At 37.0% G+C, this 26,591-nt stretch overlaps 3 protein-coding genes and 1 long non-coding RNA gene across 5 annotated transcripts; 2 read left to right on the top strand and 2 right to left on the bottom strand.

Moving 5' to 3' along the window:
- Positions 1 to 1,600: 1,600 nt before the first annotated feature.
- Positions 1,601 to 4,948, top strand: LOC104894441 (hypothetical protein). The gene is made up of 3 exons (XM_048644032.1): positions 1,601 to 1,755; positions 3,813 to 4,270; positions 4,630 to 4,948. The coding sequence occupies exons 2-3, from the start codon at positions 3,824 to 3,826 to the stop codon at positions 4,789 to 4,791; spliced, it is 609 nt and encodes a 202-aa protein (XP_048499989.1). The 5' UTR covers positions 1,601 to 1,755; positions 3,813 to 3,823; the 3' UTR covers positions 4,792 to 4,948.
- A 3,038-nt stretch (positions 4,949 to 7,986) lies between these two features.
- On the bottom strand, positions 7,987 to 13,637 carry LOC104894667 (hypothetical protein). The gene is made up of 6 exons (XM_010680958.4): positions 12,233 to 13,637; positions 11,581 to 11,627; positions 10,237 to 11,464; positions 9,165 to 9,244; positions 8,945 to 8,991; positions 7,987 to 8,666 (listed from the first exon to the last, which is right to left on the bottom strand). The coding sequence occupies exons 1-6, from the start codon at positions 13,453 to 13,455 to the stop codon at positions 8,211 to 8,213; spliced, it is 3,081 nt and encodes a 1,026-aa protein (XP_010679260.2). The 5' UTR covers positions 13,456 to 13,637; the 3' UTR covers positions 7,987 to 8,210.
- Positions 8,645 to 10,925, top strand: LOC125497387 (uncharacterized). The gene is made up of 4 exons (XR_007274073.2): positions 8,645 to 8,777; positions 8,862 to 9,012; positions 9,295 to 10,721; positions 10,822 to 10,925. It is a non-coding gene; the product is annotated as an uncharacterized LOC125497387 (long non-coding RNA).
- A 1,512-nt stretch (positions 13,638 to 15,149) lies between the features above and the next one.
- Positions 15,150 to 26,348, bottom strand: LOC104894440 (homeobox protein HAT3.1). Of its 2 annotated transcripts, XM_010680666.4 has the most exons (8): positions 24,802 to 26,345; positions 19,432 to 19,597; positions 19,205 to 19,328; positions 18,981 to 19,105; positions 18,395 to 18,892; positions 16,935 to 17,246; positions 16,001 to 16,090; positions 15,150 to 15,924 (listed from the first exon to the last, which is right to left on the bottom strand). In XM_010680666.4, the coding sequence occupies exons 1-8, from the start codon at positions 25,779 to 25,781 to the stop codon at positions 15,616 to 15,618; spliced, it is 2,604 nt and encodes an 867-aa protein (XP_010678968.2). In that variant the 5' UTR covers positions 25,782 to 26,345; the 3' UTR covers positions 15,150 to 15,615. The 2 variants fall into 2 exon arrangements, with proteins under 2 accessions (XP_010678968.2, XP_048499988.1); XM_048644031.2 differs by lacking the exon at positions 15,150 to 15,924 and having other exon boundaries at positions 16,052 to 16,312; positions 24,802 to 26,348.
- Positions 26,349 to 26,591: the final 243 nt, after the last annotated feature.

The following is a 26,591-nucleotide window of genomic DNA, read 5'->3' as shown; positions in this document are numbered from 1 at the left end:
CTTTATTTCATCTTTCCGATTGAATTAAAAACTAACCTAATTATAGAATACAAGTTTGACAAGATTGGTGATTTGCAAATTCTTTTCAGGAACTGATTTCAAAGAAATATATTTCTCCATGATCAAATTTTCGGCAATATCATGTGATTTACTTAAATTCGGCAAGTAATCAATCTCAATCCATGAGCTGTTAATTTTTCTTTATTGAGTAAATTTATATCTAATAAACAAATTAAATCTCTAATAATTTTTTTATCGAATTATTATAATGTGCGTAATTGGTAGAATTTATGATTTATATATTTTGTTAGCAACTGATTTCAAATCTATATATCTCTCCATAATTAATAATTATTCATATCACATAAAATTTATCAATATTCGCATTACATAATACAGTTAAATTTAATTTTAAAATAATGATTACTTTTATCAGGTAATAATCCAATATTTAATTGTATTATTAATGCAAAGACAAATAATCCTTAGTTTAATCCAAATTTTTATTGATTATACAATCTATTAATTTTACTCTAACCTATGTACTTTAGCTATTTAGCATAACAAAACTGATGTATATGATATATTAATCAATTAAAAATAATATAATTCTCATAATCGATATCTATGAGATAGGGAGGAAGATGGAATTATCATACATAAAATTAGATATTAATATATTGATTAAAGAAATAATCTAAAAGAGGTCTAATTGCGTTGTATACACTATCCCAAATTCGAAAAAGGTAGAAGGTTGTACTAAGACTATAACTATGAAGAAAAAATTAATCTAAATCCAAAATCACAACCATGATGTATAATATTATTTTTTTGTAATGATAAGAAAAAATAACATTAGGAAAGCATCTGCTCCCGCTCGAGACCAAATAAACTTATAATAAAATTGTGTTTTAAAACTTGAATACATTACATCTCATATTACAATCTCATGTTCCTTAATATATTAATAAATAGATAATCTAAATAAAAATACATTAATCAACTACTCTACCATCTAAGGATAGGAGTTAGCTCAAGTGAGTAGAGCGCTCCCCCATTAGCTCTTGAGGTCAGGGGTTCGATCCTTACCCTCAGCATTATGATAGCATGCCTTATCAACCAATGTATTGGTGTTTCCTACATGCTAGTAGCGTTGTAGAGGTTAGCCCTTGGGCTTACTTAATTTCCTAATAAATAATAATATACTCCCTCCGTCCCATAATATAGTGCTCACTTCTCATTTTTCACAAGAATTAAGGAAAATGGAAGGAGTTTTAGGATTTCAAAAAAAAATATATTTAAGTAAATATTTATGGGGTATTTTTGTCTTGGAACTAGTTTTTTTTCTTCTTTTTCCTTTAAAATAAAATGAAAGAGCAATAAATATTTCTTGAAATGGTGTAAAACAATAAATAGGGGCACATATTTTAAAAGAAAGTAGGAGTATTTTGGAAAGTTTTATGTAGAAATGAAGGATAATTTAGTCCAAACAAATTGATAAAAAAATAAATAAGCACAAATTTTGGGACACCCAAAAAAAAAATGCAAGCACTACATTGGAGTAAAAACTACTCTACCAGACTACCATCTATCCCCTAAAAAAAAAATCTACGATTTAATTCTTGGACTTTGTCAGTCAAAAACTCCATTACATTTTTCGTTTCACTCACACTGTCACACACGCCAATTCAAAATTGAAATTTCGTATTATCTCTCTCCTCTTCCTCGTGCTCGAATTGCAGAAGCTCGTTCCAGGTTCTTCTTTTGTTCCTTAGATTAATCTACTTGTTCATACGATTTTGTTATTGTTGCGAATTTTGGTGTCAAAATTGCGATTTTTAGATCTACTTAATGTGATTATTCATGCCATTGTTTTTATGCGGTTGTTATTGTTTGTTTTAAGAATTCAACATATTTTTTTCTTTATTCAGATACTTAGTTATTTCATGTTTTTATGATACGAATTTCTGGGTATAACTTGTTAATTCATGTTTGTTTGTTTGTTTCATGGAACTAAATGATAACAAAATTTATGATACAATTTTGTAGATGGGCATATTTTCATGCCATTGTTCACTTGTTCTTGATTATTTCATGAGATTAATTTTTCAAGTGTTGTCATCCCTGGTTCTTGCTTTCCTGTTTGAGAAACCCCTTGAATATTAGGTTATCTGTGAAGAACCACCTTACTTTTTTTTGCACAGGAACCGCCTTATGTTCTTTTGTCATTCTGGACACACCCTGTTAATGTGTTGGTGCACTTACGAGTTAGGATCAGTGTTAACTAATTCGCCTTTTGAATTCGCCCAAAATGAGCCAAAAATGAACCAAAACGACCATAATTCGCTTTTCTCAATTTGCGCTTTGCGGGGAAATTAGGGAATTAGGGAATCAGGTAACATTGGTTAAGATACCTAAGGTACCTTATAATGTTAAATGTAAGCCATAATCCGGGGATTTCAAGTCATGATATTATCAGGAAGCTAGGTGTATCAGCATTTAAGTCCTAATATGGCATTTCAAGTCATGGTTTTGATGTAACTACGACTTTGAATGCTCGACTGATTATATCACTAATTGCAGTAAGCAGAGCGAAGGTAAATTAGTTATCAAATTAAACTCTACCAAATAGAGGACAAGGTGTTAAACAGGAAATAATAGTATCTAAGGTGGTTCCGTGCTAAAATCGTGTCTCTGGTGGTTCTTTTGAAATATATCTGATAAATGAATAAAGTTTTAGGTTTCCATTATAGGATTTAGACACCTCACTTCTGTTAGTTATATAACTTCTCACTGCTTGATGTTCCTTCATCTGGCAATTGGATTGCCACCTGCAAAATCTGGAATTTATCACCTCAACTCGCTCTCTGCTCATTACACGATGTTGATTAAACTGTCTAGTTTTGAGTTTAATTGTGGAGTCTGAAGAAGCTTCTAGCTTCACTTTTATATCTTCTTTACTAATTTTCTTATTGGCAAAAATTTTGTTTTAACTTCTCGTGAATCTTAAACATTGACACTTGATTTTTTCAAAATCTCTTACTAGCTGCTGCTTGTTGTTTTACTGGGTAATTACTATAACATTCTTTGAGCGTGTGTTTGATTTCTTCCATCTTGTAGGAGAGGTTAGATAATATATAATGTTTTTACGTCTTATTGTTTTCCCTTCTCTTCTTGGGTTAAAAGTTTCATGCTTTCCTTTATTTTGATTCTGTACTTCTGCCTCCTAGTCTTCTTTCTGGTGCAAAGAGATTTTGATAGGCTATAGTCAATGTGAATGATTACAGTATTCTAAGCCATCAAGTCGATTGAAATTGGTCCCTTCTGGTACATTCCTCAGTCCCAAAAGTCTTACAAATTCAAGTCCCTTGCCATGCTAGGTTTGGATCAGTATAGAACTACAGATGGTATGATCTTAGTTGTATGGTTGTATCTATTAGTTGTAGGACTGCATTCAATCATAGATCTGATGTTAGGGCTGAGAACATTTCAACTTTTGGACCAAGTATGAATGGATGATCAATGATGTCCTATAGGAGGATTTAGGATTTATTCGGTTGGAGCAGTTATACTCTTACTATGTGTCATATGAAACTCAAAATTTGGACGACTAACAATGTCTGAACTGTCAAATGATGGCATGATGCAGAAACTTGACATCCTTGTCGATTTCCGATGTACTTGCTATACTATCTAGTATTTGTGGTGGGATAGTTCTTATTGTCTGTAAGATTCATCTAAATTTAACAGTTTGTTCAATATTTAATAGTTTTATAAGGTCATATATTAATTAATAATTTGGCAAATTTCAGTATCTTTTGATATGGGTAGTGATACTGAGAAGGAATACGCTGCCTTTGAGGCAAAGGTAAAGCGGACGGTGTACCTTGACAATGTCTCACCCCAGGTTAACGATACTGTCATCAAGACTGCTTTTGAGCAATATGGTACTGTGACCAAAATTCATTTTATCCAGAACTACATAGAGCAGTCCTACAATGGGAAGTGTGTCCTTGTGGAGTTGGAGAATGAAAAGCAAGCAGAAGGGATTCTTGAGGTGCTGTCTTCTTATCCATTCATGATGTCAGGAATGCCACGGCCAGTGAGGGCCCGTCATGCAGAGCCAGAAATGTTTGATGATCGCCCATCTAAGCCTGGTAAAAAAATAGAATTGGTTTGGTTAAAACCAAATAATCCTGATTTTGAGGTGGCTCAGAAGTTGAAGAACCTGACAAAGAAACATGCTGCTGAGCAGTCCTTCCTACAAAAGGTTTGTCGAGATTTAGTAGTAATAAGGTCGCTAACATCACGAGGAGATAAAATGTTGGTCTTATTTTACAGTTCGCCTCTTTTTCAAACAAAATTTTCTTTTATATGCTCTTATTTTGTTTTTATCTCCTTTTTAAAAAATAAAGAAAAATACAGTGCTACAAGTTGTTTAGGCCTTTCAACTGATGTAGACTTAATTTATGGACGTATATATTTGAAACTTCCCGGACATTGCTAAGTTCCAATTACAAAATTAATATTGGATCATTTCTTGTATTTCTTTCAAGCTCATTCATCATCTGGCTGTCATTCTGTTTGTAATGCTCATATACTGGTGTGTTATGTCTTTTGCCGTAGCAGAAGCAGCTAGAAGAGGAAGAGAAGCTCTCAAAGCAGCAAGCGGAGGCCTTAAAAGGGCATTACCAGAAGTTCGAGATGATGGATTCTACATTAGGTGATGGCACCTCAAAGCGACTAGCTAAGTACTATGGGGTAAATCTCACTGATGACAAAGGAATATGACTTGTTTTTTCTATAGTAATGTATGTAATTTTGAAGCTTTGTGACTGGATGTGTTTCTGCTTAAAAAGAAACTTCCAATCTCGTAGATAGAGAATTAGAGATAGTCTAGGTGCAACTTTATGGAACTTTGATTTCAATCATGGTTACCTGAGTAGCATTTACATGTCCCATAGCAATTGCATCTGCTTTAAGACCCATTAGCCCATTTTTTTTTTTTTTTTGACATCGAGAAATCGTACATTAATTAAAAGAGGAAGTATAGCTTAACGCGAATACAATCCAAAATAAAACAAACAAACAAACCTAAAGGAGCCTTAGTAGCTTGTACATACCATATAAGTAAAATCGATACAAAGTTGCGTAGAAAGGGGGGCGTCGTTGGTCAGTGCCTGTGATGGTGGATGCAAATCTCGGATGGCTGATGAAGGTGGTAGAAGAAGTGGATGACGAACACAATTAGGACAACAAACAGCTAACGACGAGTGTCGTGTCTCGCTGCATGAGCAATCCCAGCGATCTGCCATTGATTGGGATTCTGCACTCATGATCATATGAGGAGTCACGTTCCATTGTGACTCATTACTCTTGATTGAGAGTATTTCAAGGGGGTAGGGAAAGTATATAACTCAGTGGTAGAGTGTCACCTTGACGTGGTGAAAGTCATCAGTTCGATCCTGATTATCTCTAAACCCAATGTAAGTTTTTCTATAATTTGACTTGCTCCCCCGCCGTGATTGAATGAGAATGGATAAGAGGCTCGTGGGATTGACGTGAGGGGGTAGGGATGGCTATATTTCTGGGAGCGAACTCCAGGCTAATATGTTAAAGAGTCAAAACCTTTGCGCTTCAGTCCCGATAGTTACAATTGTTGTTTCATCAAGTAGGAGAAACGCTGATGAGTGGGCCTGCTGAAAACCCCCAGATACAACTGGGGTGTCGCTTGCAGATTTGAAGTTTTCAGAGCCAAACCATTAAGATCAATGACAAGCTAAAAAGAGAGCCAAACAAGTTGCGTCCTCGAACACAACTCCGGTTTTTCTAAATTGGAAAAGATACGTCCCAACCATGAAATATCATTGCCTCATCCTTGCTCACGCTCTGCGTGAGTCACCTTGTCTCTCAGCACATTTTTCCAGAAATCGACATATTCTACTATAACTACCTTGAACCACCAAACTCGACCCAACTGACAACTACTTGTCGATGGCCACAACCAACCACTGACAACAACTTTAGCCACTCGAACACAACACACTCCTGTTATCGGGAGATTAAAGGGGCTTCTTAAGAGAAAAATCGAACACACTAACATCCAACATAAATAGGTAGAGAACCGAACAACTAGGGGGAGGGGGAGGAGATGCCCGTCACTAACAGAGGGGAAGGGGAAAGGGAGCCCGACACGAACAGGGGGGAGGGGAAAGGGAAGCCCGAAACAACTACAGGGGAGGGGGAGGGAGAGGGGAGGCCCAAAAAACCACAACACCAAAAGGGGGATTGTGCCTACCTGACGCAAGGACGGGGACGGGAACGGGGACCATGGACGACACTAAAACGACGGGAGGGGGAACTGACCAACGCGAAACTGGACGCACAGGGGAGGGGGAGGAAAAAACTGACGCACAGGGGAGGGGGAGGAGAAACTGATGCACATACAAGGGAAGGAGGAGGGAGGTCGGCGACGCACAAGGGAGGGGGAGGAGAAACCGACACACAGAGAGGACGGGATAAGATTGTCGCACAGGGGACAAGACCTTAACACTAACACTACAACCTAAGCTTTGACGATGTTGGTTCGCCCGTGACAAGGCTCAAGTTTCAGCCGCAGGCGAGCCAGGGGAGGTAGGCGGCTAGAGTCTTGTGTTCAGGGTTTGGAGAGAGAATGCTTGGAGAGAGGAAAAGGTTGATTTCGTAAGATGCTCCCTTATAACCTATAACTATTTTTTGACCCATTAGCCCATTGTTGTACATAAATAGCTTGTTTTTTAACTTAATATCAGCTCTATCGCAGAAATGACGAATTAGTTGAATAATGGTTTTAATTTCCTATTCATGGATGAATGGATTTCACGACAAAGTTATCCCCTTGATAATTTTCTTCACTTGAAAAAAAAAATAAATGGGTAAGACTATTTTAGCACATTTTTTTTATGGATATTATAGTAGTTGTCGTCTTTCACTTCTTATGTTTACCATGTTTATAAATAGCTCAAGTAATTGGTAAAAATTGGCAATTTTTTTTTTCCATTTTTTTTGACAACGAGAAATCGTGCATTAATTAAAAGATGAGCTAAAGTATTCCCCTTATTTTTACATAACTACACCGAGATGACTCAAAACATCTCGCTCTAGCAATCTCATCATAGAAAAGGAATACAAGAGCATAGACATGAGATCTCTTATTAATATTACGAACCACATTCTCAGCATCAAACTCCAAGACTACCTTCTTCCACCCCGTTTGAGACACCAACTCCAACCTAAAGCCTGCAGCAGCTACTTCGACCATCTCCATACTATACCCCCTCAGCCCTTTTCTCGTTCCAACGGCTAGCACAACCCCCTCTGCACTCCTAACCACAGCGCCTAATCCCACACCACCACCATCTGCTAAGTATGCATCAGTGTTCCCTTCACAAAACCAGGGCGGAAGGGTCCACGAGTACGTGGAAGGGTTTGCTGCAACAACCAGCCCTCCATGAACCATGCTTGCATATCTTACACTATCCACAATATCGGTGGGTTATAAAGTTAAATGTAAGCCATACTCCGGGGATTTCAAGTCATCATATAATCAGCAAGCTAGGTATACATATCAGCATTTAAGTCATAATATGGCATTTCAAGTCATGGTTGCGATGTAACTATGACTTTGAATGCTTGTATCACTTATTGCATTGAACAGAATGAAGGTAAATTAGTCATCAAATTAAACTCTACAAGATATAGGCCAAGGTGTTTAACAGGAAATAGTAGTATTCCATGCTAAAATCTTGTCTCTGGTGGCTCCTTGGAGATGTATCTGATAAATGTTAGTTATATAACGTCTCATTGCTGCTTGTTCCTTCCCCAGGCAATTGGATTGTCACCTGCAAAATTTTACGTTGATCACCTCAACTTCCTCTGTGCTCATTACATGATGTTGATAAAATATTTTACTAGTAAAGATGAAACTGAAGGACAAAAAAACTTAGATTAGAGCATTAACGAGGATTTGCAACCAGAAAAATGGTATGTTGCATTGCATATATGCAAGGTATTAGGTACCTATAAACTATGATAAGAAAGATCCTCAACATTAGGGAGGTATGCTTCATTTGAACAAGCTTAACCATCAGAAAGTTGGCAACTTAAGAAGAAAAGGGACAGAATTCAAAGCAAAAAGAAGGCCAAGTGAACAAGATCCTTCAGCTAAGTAACTAATGGCGTAGAGAACATTGGGACTGAGCTGCAAGTCTTTTCTCCTCAGCCAACTTTCTTTCGACTTCATCCAGTTTTGTCAGGAGCCTGTATCGATCAACTTGAAGCTCCATCACTATATCCCCCGGCTCCTTGCTTTTATAAGGTGCCAAGGCCTTCTCAACTATGGGAACCAACCAACCTACTTCGAAATTCATTGTACGAAGGTCAACTAATGTGGAGTTCAGGTATTCAATCTGCGATTCGTTCAGCAAAGACTTCCTCTTGCCTCTGTTGTTTTGAAGTATAATCATCATCTTTGCAAGCGACTCTAATGCCCATGTAAGAAGGCTCTTGCTTCGGACTGCATGATCTTGAATAAAATCATGATTCCTCCATATCTTCCGCAGATATGGAACCAAATCTGATCTTACATCCACTCCTTGAAATTTTCCCATCGAAGCGTTTTCAGGAATCTACATAAGAGCACCAAGAAACTGATGTATGTTAGCAGGCAAAAAGAGGGACTCTATCATGTGTCTTATCAACTCATGTAACTCAGGCTCGGGTTTTCATATCATAAACGGGTAAGTGTCGGACTCCACTTTTCTTTTGAAAAAGTTTCATGTTCACCCACATCCGAGTATTGAGGTTTTATACAATACTTATAGGTGAAATGATGATTCTGACTTCTGAGTAACATAGCTCATCATACAAGCATAATAACTTTGAAAGTCAATGCTGATCCATTTACCTCAAGAGAAGCCCTTGTAGCTGGATATAGATCATCATCGCTAAGACCTGTGAACTCCAAAACGAAATGTAAGAACTTGAACGCACCCAGTTGAGTTTTTCTTCATTTTTTTAGCGGGTGAGTGTGTGTTTGTGTGTTTGTTAACCAAGTGGATATTGTAACACAAGTAATGAGTTGGGGAAGGGACTTTCAACATAAGAGGTGTAGTAAGGTTATTTACCTTCTGCAATTGCTTCCTCATCCTCCGAGCTGGTTTCCGTTTGGCTAGAGGAGTCCATATGCTCAGCTTCCTCCGAATCACTGATAGATATTAGTTTAAGTTATTTAATAAATTGAACTATATTTTGCAGAGTGCTCCAACTACTTTCAGAAGATGAATCAGAACTCATTACTCCATAAATTCCAAGATCAACCATAGGGGCATGACTCGTCAGAAAGGTGTAAAGCATAGGGGAAAGATATATATATTAAAAGAAAAGCCCCGTAATTTCTGCATAGTATGAGGCGCTCGACCTTTCAGTTTTAAGTAATACATCTCAGAGGATCAGGTGAAAGTCACAGTGCTTGAAGTGATCACTAGCATAACGGTATTTTATCTGATGCAGTTACATAAAACAGTCCTATGTTGGGTACTTGTCTCAGGTCACCCTGGCCAGTCTGCCTCCCAATCTCCCCCCGCCCTTCTTCCCAGGAGGTGCAACTGCTTTTACTTGGGATCAAACCCAGACCTTCCCGGAGGAAGGTAAATATGGTACTATCTAAGCTACACTCAGTCGGTTTGATCACTAGCAGAAGTTGCTTGATTACAAATTTGGATAACGCCGGTTTGAAGGCATTAAAAGCAATCCCAATTACATACAGCACCACCCCAAAATGAGGATTAAACTCTGCTGCCTAGGGTTGCCATGAAAGCACCAACTAGTGGTCCATCTCAGGGATTCTCAAATTGCAAAATCATATAGCAATTCTTTGAAGTTTCGTGAACGTATCTGGTATTAAACCAGTGCCAAAACACATTGTGTTCGTAACTTTATAATGACATCTAAGAACTAACCTTTCCCATTACCAAAAGTTACGAACATTTAAAGTATTTTTATTCTTTTTAATCCACATAAGCCCTCTCCCTATGTGAAGTGCCCAAATTAAAATGTTGATATCTTTTGAGATGGAAGGACTACTATTAGCTTAGATTCGTTTATAAGATACCCCAACTAACTTTACCAAGTACCAAAACAATCATCCTTGTGCAGTAAATTATTGCTTTGATTACATAGGGAAAGTGTAAAATTTACCAGGGTAACAAATCAGGGCAGAGCCAAGAAGGAGGCGGCCAGAACAACCCGGACAAGCCTGGATAAGATGATAACACCTTACAACGATTCTCTTTCATGCAGAACACGCCAATCGTAAGGTGATTTTCTTCTCCTTCAAACAATTTATAATCAGGAGAATACCCTCCAGAATGATGAGGAAAACAATTTTTAGGGAACAAAATACAATTTCCTCTGCACCCTGGAACATCTTTAGCATCAACAAAGAAGCAGCTGTCAAAACTGACGAACAAAATCCTATCTCCTAAATTATTCAGCTTATCCCACTTACGCTGCGCTTCATTCAACCTAAAAACCGAAAAACTCGAGTAGTTTCTAACAATCATGTAGAGTTCTCCAAATGATTCCACCAACAGCTTACGCGTATGTCTGTGTGAATAGCAGTAACCTAATCGATCTGCAATAGCATCAATTATGCTCATCTTATAACTATCAATGCCAATGAGGTATGCTCTTCCTTCATAATTCACAGCACATATATTCCCCTTAAATTTGACTATATCGTCAAAACGATGGTTATTCTTACTGCTGAAATCGGCCCAACAGTGATTCTTTAGATTTATAGAAGCCAAAGAACCTCCTAACTTGAGGAACAAAACAACTGCTGTACAATCAGAAATGGAGGTTGCGTTATCGGAGAGCATCACCACTTTGTTTGGACTGGGGTAATCTGACCAGGGCGTTGAAATCCCATCGTCCCTAAAAACATCTTCATCACCATTCGAGAAACAAAATTTGAACCCAAAACTGAGTTTGGATACCTGGAACTCAAAGAAATTCAAGGATTTCGGAAAATTCACAGGCAGTCTCTTAAAGGGGATTTTACTCAAGGGATGACACATTTGGGATTTGCCTGTGTTCAAGTCTTCAACTGAGATCAACCAGGGTTTCGAAGAATGGGAGATTGTTTGATCACGAGGTCGCAGAAGATAAATGGTTCTAGCAACAAGGAAGGTGGAACGATCTTCATCTTTGGACATGTAATGAGTTCGAACTTTGTGAGGTAATTGAGAATACAGGAGAGGTCCAGAAAGATGGCAAGAAGAATGCCATTTCTTGCAAACTGCGCGAAATCTGCAGTAATCCAAACAAGATGTAAGGTGATCAGCAATCACTTTCAGCAATTCTTTGGGGAGCTCCGACCAATCTCTGCTAGGAAACAATTTATCACTGTTCTCACATGGGACCTCTGTAAAAAATCGAAAGGATTCAGTATGACCCTATCAGAGGACAAATGGAAGATTTCATCTGAGAAACAAGAAAAAGAAACAAAAAAAAATTGATTTTTCATGTGAAGATCATTACCTTTTTGGTTAGAGGAATCCTGTTGCAATTCATATGCTGCAGAAACCCTGGTACATGGCATAGATGATTGAGCTCATCAAATTTAGTAGCACTTTCCCTTGAGATTTTGACTATACTACATGCTCAAGCTATTTCAAATATGTAGCTTAGAACAAGATGCTTGTTCATCAATGCTAATAACATTAAGACTAGGGCATTTAATATCAGCATACAAGATACCATAGAATAACATTGTGCAAATAAATCCGAGTGCACAACTGCTCAAGCAGCTCCATCATATAGTATGGTATAGGTGAGGAACATTAATCATTAGCATCTGAAAAGATTGAGGCATGAGCGTGAAACACTTAAAACAAACACCAAATAACAATCAAACTATTTAGCCCATGATTGGAACTGACACCATTATCCTGTAAGACCTCAAAAATTATTACAAAATACAAACCAACGTTCACAGAACACTATGACGACCCCTGAAATTCAAAATGTATTACGGAATAAGTTCATAAAAAGGTATCAGTAATTGTATTTGTGTATTGAGCATATAAGCTTGACCTCGTCCTAAGAAAGCATTTAAAAAGGGTCTATAATTGAATAAGTAAACACTAGTACCAAGTTCATTCAGGAAAGGTTGAAGGCTATGAATCTTTACCATGTAAAAGAGCTTGAATTAGACCAAATCCATGAAGGGAGTGGCCAGAACATATCAGATAAGCCTGGATAAGATGATATCAGCCGAGCACGATCCTCACCCAGGTAGAACACACCAATTTCAAGGTACTTACTTGCTCCTTTAAACAATTCATCATCAGGGTAGTATTCACCAGAATAATTAGGAAAACAGTTTTTAGGGAAAAAAATGCAGTTCCCTCTACAACCAACAATATCATGAGCTTCAACAAAATAACAACCATCAAAAGTCACAAACAAAATCCTATCTTCCAAACTATTAACCTCATCCCATTTATGTTTCCCTTCATTCAACCTATAAACCCGGAACTTGTAACACTCTCTAACAATAATGTACAACTTTCCATGTGATTCCACCAAAAGCTTACGCCTATCACTAGCATCACCAGCACAAACTGGCCCAGATATGGCATTCATCTTCCTCGACTCACGACCATCAATGAGATAAGCCACTCCTTTACTATCTATAGCACAAACCTTCCCCTTGAAATTTACAATGTCGTCGAAACAAACACCATCAACATCACCCAAGTAGTACCAATTCCCTAGTCTCAAAGCACCCAAGACTCCACCTTGATCCAACCACAATACCACAAATGCATGATCAAAGACACCTTCTAAATCACTTTCATTATACAAAACCACTTTAGTTATAGTCGGATAGCTATTCCAATTACGCGAAGTCTTCCATGCACACCAATTGCCAAAAACACCTTCACTACCATCCGAAAAGCAGAATTTAAAGCCTTTCCCAATAAGCGAAACTCGAAAATCCAATGAATTCAACAATTTGGGAAAATTCTTTGGTATATTATCAATGGGTATTTTCGTAAGAGGATAGCGAATTTGAAGCAAACCCGGATTACTTTCTTCAAGAGAAACAACCCAGAATTTCTGGGAATTGTTGGGTATTTGATTAAGAGGTTGGATTAAATATACAACACTACCAACCAAAAACTTGAGACGATTTTCGCAACCCAATAATGATCTGAATACATAATGATTAGTTAATATTTGACGAGGCAGAGTAGAATATAAAAGATGGGTTGAAAAACATGCAGAAGAACGCCATGTCCTGCAAACTGATCGAAATTTTTTTAGATTGGAGAGACAGTCGATGTGATCAGCGATATCAGCGAGTAATTCTTCGTCTAAATTCGACCAATTTGCAATCCGCCATCGCATCTTTCTCTCTCCTACGGGAAAGATTACAGTAGCTAAGATCCTTTGAGATTTTTAGGGTTTAGGGTTTTTTTGAATTGGGAAATGAGAGGTTTTTGGGATTGTCGTTACTCTCAAGTTTTAAAATTTGCCGCCATTTCATAGGGTGAGATTTAACGTGAATTGGACTTTTGGGTGAGTGGCTTTGGGGCAGCTCAAAAAAATTCATCTTTTCGATTCATCAAAACAATTCTCGAAAGCAGGCCCAAAAAAAATACTATTAAGGGAGTATATATCATCTTTTCGATTTTTTTTGCATTTTTTTGCATCACATGTTTTGTGAACACAATCCCTTTTTGTTTGTTTGTTGATCATTGCAATGTTAAAGTACACATTACAACGCATCCACTAAGTGTTTTTCTTACTCCGTCTGACCTCGAATTGCCAATGATCCCACATCAGCCCAGTGTTCCCCGCGAACCAACACAATTAACGGTGGTCCATGATAGTACTAGTTCTTGATCAACAAAAAATGAGATGTGATCTTCAAATCCAAGGGTAACCATTGAAGGCATACTCAGGACGGGGCAAATATAACAGGGATCTTATGCAATTTCTAAAATTGGACCTTTATTTGTAGTTCGCACATATAAGATTCTCAATTTTTTTTGAAAAATGTACTTTTGTATTTCAAATACCGTCAAGTTATATCATATGGAAAAAAAATATCTACTTACAAAAAAAAATGTTTCTCCACGGATGATATGAGCAAACTAATATTGAAACATATAAAACAATTTAAAAGACATCCAGTTAAAATACAACAAATGAAAAGTAAGATAAATTGAAAAGTATAAAGACTAACAAAAGTAAATGAAAAAAAACAGTGCACAAGCATGTAATCAGCTAATCACGCTTACACAAACTGTATTGCAATTTGCAACTGTTGAAAAGTCCAAAAGTTACAGCTGTGATACCTTTTAACTTCCCAAAACTAAAAAAAGCAAAATTTAATGTGTTCAAGCGAATTTGATACGAGTACCTAAAAGTTTATTACACACTTGACAGTATAATATTACCACTGCTTTGTATGTTTTTCTCTTGTTAGTTATGTAATTGAATTTTGGAGGTCCTATGCGGTCGCGGTTATTGCAGCGGGCAAGAACCGCCCCTGCATAGCGACTCATCCCTCCTCTACCATTGTCACCATTCACCAACCAGGGAGCAATAATGAAAGTTCAAAAAGAGCATTTAAAAGAAACATTTCCTTATTTTGCTTTCTTATTTCATGAAACTAGTCCTTTGGCTTTTTAGTTTTATTTTTCTTTGTGCACCTCCTGTTTCTTTTCTTCCTTTTGGTGCTAATGGAACGAGAATTTAATCTTAGCTCTTGTCTAAATCTTCTATGCAACAAACTCTATAAATGGTTAATATTCCACACGACAAACATAAGTAGAGTTGAAAATTTTCAAAAATAAACACATTTCAGGATAATCTTTATTACGAAAGGCATTAACATTAGACTTTTTCACATAATTACATGTTAATTTATCATTACCACCATTTGTCATTGGCTACCGAAAGACCATTAGAGTAAATCTCGATTTTCGACTGACATTGAAGAACAACTCCACAAGCAAGAGCACCAACATTAGTGCCATAGTGCCCATAATACATGATCACTCCATATTTTCTGCAATTTTCTGCAAAACAAGGTGTTAACCAAGCTCAATTTACTTATATATGAGTGAAACCAAAATTGCGGAGTATATATGTTCTTCCTTAGAAACTCGTACACAACACATGAAATCTAGTTTTGCCTCGTGTGTTACAGCATAAGCTACAGCATTACAAAGGTGGTTGTACCCTGAACTAACAGCCTAAAGATTCAAACATCAACCTATGACTTCTCTCATCTATCTAAAGGACCATATATAAAAGGAACAGGGAGCGTAAACAACACTTCTGCTGCCTGCTGACATGAGCTACTCAGATTTTGACATTCATGACGACAACCTCAAACGAGATGCAACATTGCCAAAAGGAAGAATGTTTTCATCTGTCCAAGATGACTATAGTGAAGAGTGATCCTCATGTTACGGTGAATCTTCATAGCCATAACCCACTCAGAAATTTGCCGTTCCAATTATGGTGGATAACAATGGTTTGCCAAATGAGGATTTTTCAGGATCCGGATTTTCTTCTTTTCCTCTGCACTCCTTTTGGAGTTTCAGGTTTTTGACGTAGGTCAGTTTGAGTACCCTCTTTCGAGTTCTCTGTTTTTGAGGTCTCAAGCATTGCCTGATCACCTTCTGTATTTGGAGTGCTACATATAGGGACGGCAGCAATATCACTTGCCATAGCACTCTCGCCTCCATCGCAAGCAACAGTTTGTGGAGTATTGCTATGTGATCCAACTCGGGTCATACTCGCTTCTACACGTGATGGATGGTGGTGAAAACTCCAACGAGCATTGCCAAACCATTTGTCCACCTGTACAAAAAAGCATTCTAAGAATGGCCACACGGCATTGGAAAATTATATTTTGTAGTAAAGAGATTCCACCGACCCGGTGAGCTGTAAGTCCAAGTTCATTTGCCAGCTTTTCTTTTACTTGACGATCAGGATACTGATTTTCCTTGAATGATTCATACAGTCTCTGAGCAACACATAGCACCACTTACAATTAAAACCGGAAATGCTATACATATACAACAGAATTCCTGATTGATCATATTTCAAACAAGGATTAGTAAAAATATTATTTCAGAACCCCTGCAAACTAATAACCGACTCCTCCTCAGATCTCAAAATGTCATCTACAGTGGACAAGTAAATCCCCAGATCCCATCATCATTTAACTATCTCAGCCAATCTACAACTATAAGTCATTAAGCAAAAGAAGTATCAGTTCTAGCCACAATATAAAGTCAAAGAACAGCTGGGCGAGACGAATATGAACTCCCCTATGGATAAATCCCTGGAGATTAAAGAATATAAGCAGCATTTACCCCTAACCAGAAGAATCACAACACCAATGGTCCAATAGAGAGACTGATTCATATATTATTAAGTAAATAGTTCTATGGCCCCTAAAAAAAAAACAAAAAAGTAAATAGTTCTATGGATTTATCTAACAATTAAAAAAAAAAATCCAACAATAAAAAAAAGGTGTTTAGATTCATCATCTCGATGTCAATAAGCATTCCTGCCACGGAAACTCTCAATCCTAGCATATCAACAAGCATGAAGAAAACAATAACTTTTAGAAGCTTGAATCACCAACAAAAAAGGCAATATATTTCTGCAGTAGACCAAGTATATCACAACTCACTCACCGACAGTACCATTTTATTGCCTATTACTTCCAAAAATATCTAGTTTGCATCATACCTCGAATTAGACAAACAAAGAGGGGGGGGGGGGGATTCAATTCTTTCTTAAAATTATTCTTATAAATGACACCCTCCTTTCAATATCTTTGGAAAATTTATATTGGTTACCTGAGTCACTGCTTCATCAAGTCTCTTATATGGTGGCCGCTTTTTACTACTACTACTACCGCCAGGACTACTTTTTCGAGAGCTTTCTGGTGCCTGAGCTGGTGAACCATTTGCAAGTTGATGATCGGCCTTTGGTCGACCTCTTCTTCGAGGAATAACTGAGCCACAAGTGCCATCAGCAGAAACTGAGGGACCCAAACTTGAAACTAGTTCAGCTTTTGCAGCGCTGCTTTTCCTTTTCTTTGTTGCAACCATATCCGTCCAATCTTCATCATCTTCACTTGAACCCGAAGCAACATTTCCATATGTTTCCTTAATTAACAAGGACACATCACATAGACAATCACCAGAGTTAGAGAAATTATTTTCATCCAATTTACACCCAAAAAGAAGGAAGAGCACCATAACTTAACATAACTACTATATATGATACCTAACTACTGTTTTTTTAATGAAGTTCATTAAATTCTCAGGGATGGATTCCACCAGATAATTAACTCAGCAAAATGAAGCTCATAAAGGCAACACCTGCCACAAGAAAATTATGACCTCATCTTTGTTATGAAAGACAGAACAAGCTATCCAAAAATATTACACACAGCTAATATGCCCCTGTCTCCATCCACCCTGTCTCCATCAGCACTTACAAACAGGCTAACTTAGATACAGGCAAACACTCATGGGGCATTTGGTATGCGGAACGGGAATTGAGGGAAAGAATAATAAAGATCTCTGTATACACAAATTTCGAGTCGAAATATATAAGACAAAAAAACAAAGTAACAAAGAAACTTCATTTCAATAAATGTCTTGAGTACAATCTACGTAGACAATTTACAATGAAAATAAACTAAGTCCTCTAATTCTGTTATGCGGCTGGAGAGTGACACTTGCTAACGTCGACTCGGATTTGAGTGTAGGGTGACGTTTCGTCAACGTCAACCTCAGTTTGAATGTGGGATGACGTTTTGAACGTCAACCTGAGTTTGAAGGTTTTGTTTAAGTGTATTGAACATAGGTGTTCATAATTTAAGGTAACTAATAAATTTTATAAGTTCTATAACAAGCACAAAAAAAAAACAAAAGAGAACACAAGTCATTGAAAAGTACCAAAGCATGAGGTACCGAAGGTGAGTTAGATACTACTCAGCGCTAATGCAAGTGGTAGCATAATTGAACATATCAACTTCCCTCATCTTTAAATGAAACAAAGTAAACCATAAAAGATTAACTTAGCCAATTCATCTTCAGTACAAAGGATCCACTATAACTACAAAACTATCTCCTTCAACTCAACCTCAAAAAAGAACATTAAATCTTCGCTCCAGCTCTGGCATACTTAATTAACTACCATTTGGTCCATTCACTGTAAGTGGACCTTTATGTGAACCATATTAACAATAACAAAAGAAAAGACAAAAGTCCTTTATGCATTTTAGAGGCTAAGAATAAAGGCTTACATCATAGAGCTTCTTGTAGTCCAATCTCTCCATACATCTCTTCCCACCAAGAGGTGAAGATTCACCAAGGTCTTGCTCCGGCTCCAAAGGTAGAGGTTGTTCATTTATGTCTGAAGTCCCTTCTTCACTAACTGCTGCACCTAAATCCTCAGAAGCAGATGTAAAATCCGAACCCGAACTTTCATGTTCAACCCCCTCCTCATCAACTTTAGTGGAATCAGGATCATAATCGTCATCTTCGGAATCCTCAGAAGGAAGCCCAAGATTTTGCTCACCCCCACCTATAGCCCCCAGATCTTCTGAGGCAGAAGAGAAATCTGAAGAGTCAGATTTATCTGAATCAGACTCATCGGAGTTTGATTCATTCCCTTCAACATTGGGATCATCATCTGTGCCATCTGGGTTGTACTCATTGTCCTCAGAATCATCTGATGGGAGTCCGGAAACATCATCCAGCTCCTTGCTAGCCCCTGCTGCTACTGCTTCAGGAAAAACTTTCTGGAGGTATGATTTGTATGAAGCAATTATTAGAACGAAGAAGCAAAACCCAAAATTGTCGATTATCAAAAATCATGCCTTGTAGTACCTCCCAACTATCTTCAAATGCAAGCTTTGTTCCTTGAGAATCATTAAGCGAATCATTAAGCAAATCAACGCAGTCATGTTTGCAATCACAAGCCGGACATAGCCAACCCTCATCACCAGGTGGAACTAAACAGAGCAGCACAGAACATGTATGAAAAAACAATTCAGAATATATAAAATTCTAATGCTGAGGGTCAGTACAATATAAAAAGCAATTAATTATACTTTCTTCGGTTAGCAAAGGCGGATCTAAGCAATACTGGTGGAATCCACGTTCACAACTACCATCACATAGAATAATGTCATTTTCCGTAGACAAATCTTTAGATCCACACTTCGCACAGAATATCTGTCATGGGAAAATAAATTACACAACTAAGAAATGACTTTCTCCAAAAGGCAACATCTCCAGCAAAGAAATATATACACAAAGACTTTTGATCTTCACTTACATCCTCACTATCAATGAGACCTTCGGAATCATACAATGTCTCTGGGAATTTCCCTTCAGCAGCCATTGTATCAAGTCGCTGAAATAGATCTCTAATTTTCGACTTAGAGCGATTTATATCAGTTTTCGCACGCTGAAGCTCCTTCTCTGGCCTTAACTTCTCTACGCTGTAACAATTAAGCAGACAATAAATATAGCCAATCCAGGGTGACTTACGCACATAAAAAAAAATCAGGCATCAAACTCTCATAAAGCTAATAACCTACATTTCCTGTAAGTCTGAACGTAAATATGGCTTCATCTGCCACATTTGAAGGCAGGCAACTATTTGTTTTCCAAATTGCTACAAAACCAGGCTATTGAGAATTTGAGATCCACATGAATAACCATGAACAATCAAACAATTTGGATAGTACATCCATAAATGGTCATGAATAATGTATAATAATGACTAATCATTGGCCTACAAAAAAAATCATGCAAATAATTCATAGCACATTTACCATATGAGTCATGTGCTATTGGTACATCATCCCTTAAATATCAACAACAAAAAAAACAATAATAACATAATAATATACTTCCTCCGTAACAAAATAGATTTTACACTATGAAAATTGCACTAGTCACCTACTACATTTGACCATGTATTATTAGTTTTAGATAAAATCAACCAAAACTATATCATATATTGTTGGATTTGTCTCAATGTATACTTTCATAATATCAACTTCTTATAATTTTTATTAATACACAATGAAATTATTAATAGTCAAAGTACTGCATCGGCAAGCGTGAAAATCAAAGTGTAACATCTATTTTGTTATGGAGAAAGTATCTAATTTTTATATGACATCTTGCTGTGAATTATTTACCTAGTTGCTTTCTAAGAGCTTCCAATGCACAACATTCATCGTTAATATTCATCAATTGCTTATTAGTGAGTGAAATTTATGAAAAGTTGATATTCTAAAAATACATACCGAAAGCTAACAAGATCCCACGTGATTATGGATATAATTTTTTTTAATAAAAAGGGAGTACTATACTAGTGTCATGCTTTCTCCTTTCCACCTTCCTTTCGACAAGACTCTGATAATATTAATAATTAAAGTATCATTGTTTACCTTTATCTTTTCAAATAAAAAAAAATCTACAATAATCAAGCTATCATTAGGAAGAATTCTCAATTAATAAAATATTTGTGTCCCTTTTATGGAACTGTTAATCATTAAATATCAACCATATGCTAATAGCTCACTGTTAATCAGTACCTTGGTAACTAATGCTAATAGCAAGTAAAACCATGCACTGGCTCCATGTGCTAACTGCACCATAGTTCTCTTTTTTCTTTTATCTGTTCAAGAATTTCATTCTTCTTTATTTGCAATATTTAAGAGTTCCTATCAAGAATTCTTTTGCTATTCTTTTATTTCTTTGGCAGGAGATAAAGTTCAACCGTCTTACTCCACCTAATGGGCAAAGGATGATACTAAAACAAGATGGAGTTCTACCTATGATGTGACACCAACAGGAAAAGTGATAGCTTGAATTTTTTTTTGCCAAGATCAGCACATCAGAAGACTATACCCTACTAAGGCCTACTTGGAGTAGATATAAAAAAACTGGATTTACTTGCAGTCTCAGGATTGTCAATCTCAAACAACATTCATGCATCAAATAAATTCAAACAAAGTTTGCTCCATCACAGTTAAAAGTTACAAAATTTGCAGAGAGATAAATATCCTTATTAGTATTAAACCCTCCTCCTTTTCTCTCTCCCAAACCCTAGCCTCTTTCTCAAACCCTAGCCTCCATTAGTGTTCTTGTAGGGGCTTCTGCCGATTGTTATACCAGTGGAAAGCCCTAAATTTTGTTATTTTCTTCGCCTTATTGTTAGTTTTATCAGTTTATAGTTTATTTTTCCCTCAAATTGTGAGAAGTGTCTCTCCCTCCTGTTGTGATGGTTGTATCCATCAATACGATGGTTCTATCTACTCTCGCCACGAGAGTCTTGATTTTATGGTTAGCTTTGAAGTCTGAAGACATGGGAAATCGTACTTATTGGTTGAAGATCAAGAATATCAAGATGAAGGTCAGATTTCAATATACTATAAGATCAAGCATAAAAGATGTTATGTCATCGAATTTCATTTATAGTTGGAATATTACCATAAAAAGCGAATCTGAAGCGTTTATATTTGGTGAATTGGATGAAGATTTTCAAATTGATGTTTGAAATTATCTTCTACATAAGGGTTATTATTGTTGTAGATGCCGTATGGCGATTTATTAATGACAATCTTTCTATTCCTCTAAAAAAAACAATTTGGTGTTATTGGTGTTATACCAATAGGACACTTGATCTTAAACAAGTTGTTGGATATTTACTTTCTAGAGATAAACGGTTGATGGAATTCCAAAGACTCGATTTTGATGGAGATGTCATGCTAAGAAATAAATTACGGGAGCTTCATGAAGTAAATAAACTCGTGAATCTGGCCCTTTGTGACATGAGGGAAGTTAAATTATGAGCTAGAATCTTCAAAAGTGATAAAACTTAACCTAGAAGAATTGATCACCAAGTCAAATCAATAGCTCAAGTCCTCTAATAATTGTCTATGCAATCTCCTTAACACGGGAGAACGTAGAGGCTGAAAGCTTGAACTTAAGGAAGTTACAAGTCTTGAACAATTGGACAAATCAAAAGGATATGACAATCTGCTACGAATTAACATAGCTTGGACCCATTAATGGCAGAGATTAAGATAGAAGATTTGATTTATAAATTGAAATTACAGTAATATAAAGGATAATTAAAAGCTTTCAAGAGGCTTGTTCTCTCCCATTGAACTCTTAAAAGCTCACCCAATTTCTCATCAATATATTCAACATAATTTTCTCTCTCTAATCATCCCTATATATAGAGTAATTTTCTTAGCACAACTACCTAGCTTATTCCCAAAGCTAACTAATGAAGATAATATCTAAATTACCCTTCTCCATAATATGGATTCATAGCAACCCCCAAACTTCCACCTTGTCCTCAAGGTGGGTAGTAATCGGCTTCATCTTCCAGGCGTTGGCAACAATCGGCGAGATTCCACTTCACCTTACCCATGAAAGAGTGAACTTGCCGCTGGTCAGTGGTGAAGGGCAGGTGTTGTTACCCAATGGTGAAGTTTAGTATGAGTACAAATGGCTGAATGATGGAAAAAACCATTGGTGGATTTTCCAGAACAAAAGATGAAAGTTCTGTGTACTGAGCCATATTTAGAATGATATAGTTTGCTCGAAGATTGGAGTGGGCAAGGGGTTGATTTTATATTGAAATTTGAGTGGGTTCAGTGGATAATGGGGTGCAGTGGTTTGTGGGAGTTAGGAAGCTTGGTTCGAGAAAAGTGGGTTGCAAAACCAGCCTAGTAATATGATAGTCAAGTTGGGTTGATTTATAAGAAAAAGGGTTGGGATGGTCTGTAAGCTGGTTGGTGCAATTGAAATTTGTCAAAAGATGGATTGTTTTGGGTTGTACGCTGGGTGGGGTAATTGGGTTGGAAATTTTGGGCTAATAATTTGGGATTACAGTTACAAATCTCATAAGTGGGCTCTCCTTCAAGTTGGGAGAATTTGTCTTCTAAAGGAGTCAATGGAAGCACGAGTCTTTTACCTGTATGTGAATTGCCTTTCTGGCTAATTACAGCATTGCCCTTACTAATAGTATCTTCTAGATCCGACTTTCTCCCCAAGCCAACTAAAAGGTCCTCCCATCTTCTCCCCTTCTCTGTTTCTGAAAATTTCTTCATTACGTTTCCCCATAAATTCCTCCATCCTTAACTACCAAGAAGACTTCCGGTGAAACCACTCAGACCACCTGAGTTTTCTCCGGTGAAGATATGTGTACCTAGTGTTTGGTTTGTGTAACAAAAAAATCCAATCCCGATTTACGGAAAAAAAACCCTCTTCCTTACCCCCCCCCCCCTCTTACCCACTTTGGTGTTAGCGATTATGGATATAGCACAGCCAGGTTTGCAACCTTTAAACAATCGTTTATACTACATCAACTCCAATGCCTCCTTCAAGTATCATAGAAAATTTTGTTATACCTTATTCTTGGTTTTCTAGAACTTTAACTACCAAAAATAAAAATTAATTTTTTAATTCAAGTACCACTGTGAAGGGTAAAACTATAAACAATCACTGAATGTGATAGTGGTGGTCCATGATGGTACTTTCCGACAGCGGTCGTGGCCAAGGTAGAGGAGGGCAAGTGGAACTCTCGAAGTTCACCATATTATTGATTTTTTTTTTAAAAAAAAAATTTATTTTGATTCTAAAGGCTTGGGTTTGGATGAAACTCACCTCCCCCCTAAGGCCCTAAGGTATTAAAGCACCATACCTTGGGCATTTGAGGGGTTGCCCCTCAGGTTTCAATCTATAAAGTGTGTCTTCTCAAAAGCTCCCATCCCATGCAAAGTTATTATTACTGTTCTGGCACAAAGTAGAAAAACAAGCCTGAATTTAAAAATTATTCAGGCCAGGGTAAGGCAAGGTCTCATGGAGTCTTGTCCTTGGAAATGGAGGTTCAAGTTCCCAACACTTATTATTCAGCATGCTACAAGCCTACAACAAATTCCCATTATCACCATTAAATCCTAATAAGCTAACCAACAAGCACCTAGCTTAATTTCTTGAAGGAGCCTTTTAAATTTTTACAACAATATGTCAAGGACAAAAGTCGTTTGGTATTTTCACGATAGTTTCTGATGATTGTGGACAGAAGACACAAGAATAACATGGATGCGCAAAATTTCTCACTCTTTTTACAGTCCAAAAATAATTTTCTTCATTTGCCTTTGCTTCCACAGAAAACCCATAATTTTCTTTGCTGCATTGGAAGTGTTCAAATATTAAGCTCAGGCCAAGTGCAACAAATCTTTTTCACGTCAGAGTTAACTGGATCACAAGGGCATTTGAACCATTCATAGATTTTAGAAAAAAATGATTTCAGGATTTAAAGACTGTGAATACTACTTCCTAACTCTTGTTACACTTATGCCCCATTTAAGATTAACTACCATGACCTACAGACCTCAGTTACTAGTATGACTCCACTGTCTTAACGAAAAAAAACTTTGCTGCTTGAAAGTTTTGGGGTCTCTCCAAGCAGTAAAGTTTTGTAAAAAGGTCCCTAGTAGTTAGTCTACCAAATATAATTCGCAATGCAAAATATTTCCTCATGTCAGTATAAACTGCACACAAGCAATGACATCAAATATATCTATCTAATACAAAAATGTTAGTCATGCCAAACGTTCCAGGGTAAAAGCTCGGTATGTAACAATATATAAAAAGATAGGAGTAATAAACAAACCTTTGTCCTCTCCACCCTTCACTGGAATAAGCATCAAGTAAATTTTGTTCATAATGTATCCTGTGCAGTAAGTATCTCAAATGCTTCCTCATTTTTGAGTATGCATCATCAGATTTTCCATCATTTTCCTTCCCCTTCTTCCTTCCCCTTTTTCCTGTGCTGCCCTTCGTATTTTCCAAATTAACACTAGGTTCAGGTGCTTCAGATTTCTCTTTTGATCGGGAACGCAGAACCCTGGTACCCGATCCTGATGCTTTCTTAGGGCTTTTCTTCTTCATTGACATTACAGCGGTTGTTGCAGGCTTTCGTCCCCTTCTAGTTTTCTCATCAGGATCAGTAGCTGGGATTCCTAATACAACAATGTGCCCTTTCTGACCTGTTTCTTCAACCAGTGGTGCAGCCTGCGCGTCACAAGCATCACCTTCATTTTCCACAATTTTACCACGATTTTTCGATGCATCATTATTCAAGTTTTCTACTTGTTCAACCAGAGACATTCGAGCACCTTCCATCTTAGATGAGTCAACTGCATCATCTTTACTCTCCACATTCAGCTCTAATTTTACATTATCTGGTCCAGCTTCAGAACCAGCTTTTTCTTCCACACCTGATTGTTTACCGTTCACACTAACGCCGTTCCCCGGAGTTTTCAACTCATTTTCAATATCCACTCCCTCCAAAGAGATACCTTCCGAAATCGCATTCTTCACTTGCACAACCTTATCTAGTACATTATCTGGTCCAGCTTCAGAACCAGCTTTTTCTTTCAATCCTAATTGTTCGCCATTCCCACTAACATCAACACCGCCCAGACTATTCGACTCATTCTCAAAAACTAAGCTAGCATCCGCTCCACCTTCTAAAGTTGCATTGTTCATTTCCACAGGCTTATCTAGTACATTATCAAGACTTCTAATCTCATTCTTAGACACTTCTACCGCTTGTTTTTCTCCGGCAACAGTATCGGTTTGAAGCTCCATTTGATAATTAAACACCTAATTTTCCCCAACTATTTGGTTTGGTCTCGACGTTTGTCTAAACTCTCCTGAGCTTGAGAACTCAGCAATACAGCTTGAACCAGTAGCGTACTCAATGGGGGTTCAGTGAGTTCAACTGAACCCCCAAAATCTTGATTTTTTTTTTTTTACCGAGCTTATAAAAAAATAGATAAATTCTGAATTAATGCTCAAAAAATGTGTAAGAAATCCTATACAAACCTTCAAATTATCTGGAAGATCCGAGTTTCTCTGTCCGAAAAAGTTTAATTTGCCCGCAATTCTTTTCCTTAACTCTTCTTATATGTTCTTGAAATTTGGGGAAGGTAATTTGATGCTGGAAATTCGAAATTTTGGGTGAAACTTCGTCAACATTTCGATGGAAATCTGGAAATTGAAATGAATGAATCTAGTGAGAGTTGTGATTTGTAATCGAAAGTTAGGGTTAGGGTTTAGGGTTAGAGATTTCTTTTCTTTTTTCCTGTTTTTCGGGTCTTTTTCTTTGTTTCTTTATCCGTCTTCTTTTTGTTTTAGAAGTTAAAAGTTGTTGGTGGAGAGGATAAAAGAAAAAAGTTAAAATGAAAAAAGGTCTAATTAGGGAATACTTCTATAAATAATCTGAATTAGGAGTATGTATTTTGCATTTCCCAATAAAATGACATCTGAATTTTGCATTCTTTTACTCCCTCCTATTTCCGGTAAAGATTAGATTTTATTAACTTTGACCAGAAATCTTTACCCTTATATGCCAAAAAAAATTACGGTTTTTTCACCAAGTACTTCGAGTTTTCAAAA

The sequence above is a fragment of the Beta vulgaris genome, chromosome 5 (assembly GCF_026745355.1).
Source record: "Beta vulgaris subsp. vulgaris cultivar EL10 chromosome 5, EL10.2, whole genome shotgun sequence".
NCBI lineage: Eukaryota > Viridiplantae > Streptophyta > Magnoliopsida > Caryophyllales > Amaranthaceae > Beta > Beta vulgaris.
Note: the sequence above shows the minus strand (reverse complement) of the source record. Positions and strands in the feature narration are given on the sequence as shown.

Bases quoted from the DNA above. Each gene is read 5' to 3' on its own strand.
- LOC104894441 (XM_048644032.1), top strand. From the start codon at position 3,824: ATGGGTAGTGATACTGAGAAGGAATACGCTGCCTTTGAGGCAAAGGTA. The intron at 4,271-4,629 runs GTTTGTCGAGAT...TTGCCGTAGCAG, and splicing joins AGCAGTCCTTCCTACAAAAG to AAGCAGCTAGAAGAGGAAGA.
- LOC104894667 (XM_010680958.4), bottom strand. From the start codon at position 13,455: ATGCGATGGCGGATTGCAAATTGGTCGAATTTAGACGAAGAATTACTC. The intron at 9,245-10,236 runs GTAAATTTTACA...AATATCTATCAG, and splicing joins TGCCCTGATTTGTTACCCTG to TGATTCGGAGGAAGCTGAGC. The intron at 8,667-8,944 runs GTAAATGGATCA...GCTCTTATGTAG, and splicing joins CTACAAGGGCTTCTCTTGAG to ATTCCTGAAAACGCTTCGAT.
- LOC104894440 (XM_010680666.4), bottom strand. From the start codon at position 25,781: ATGGAGCTTCAAACCGATACTGTTGCCGGAGAAAAACAAGCGGTAGAA. The intron at 17,247-18,394 runs GTAAGCCTTTAT...TTGTTAATTAAG, and splicing joins ACTACAAGAAGCTCTATGAT to GAAACATATGGAAATGTTGC. The intron at 15,925-16,000 runs GTCGGTGGAATC...TTTTTTGTACAG, and splicing joins TTGGACTTACAGCTCACCGG to GTGGACAAATGGTTTGGCAA.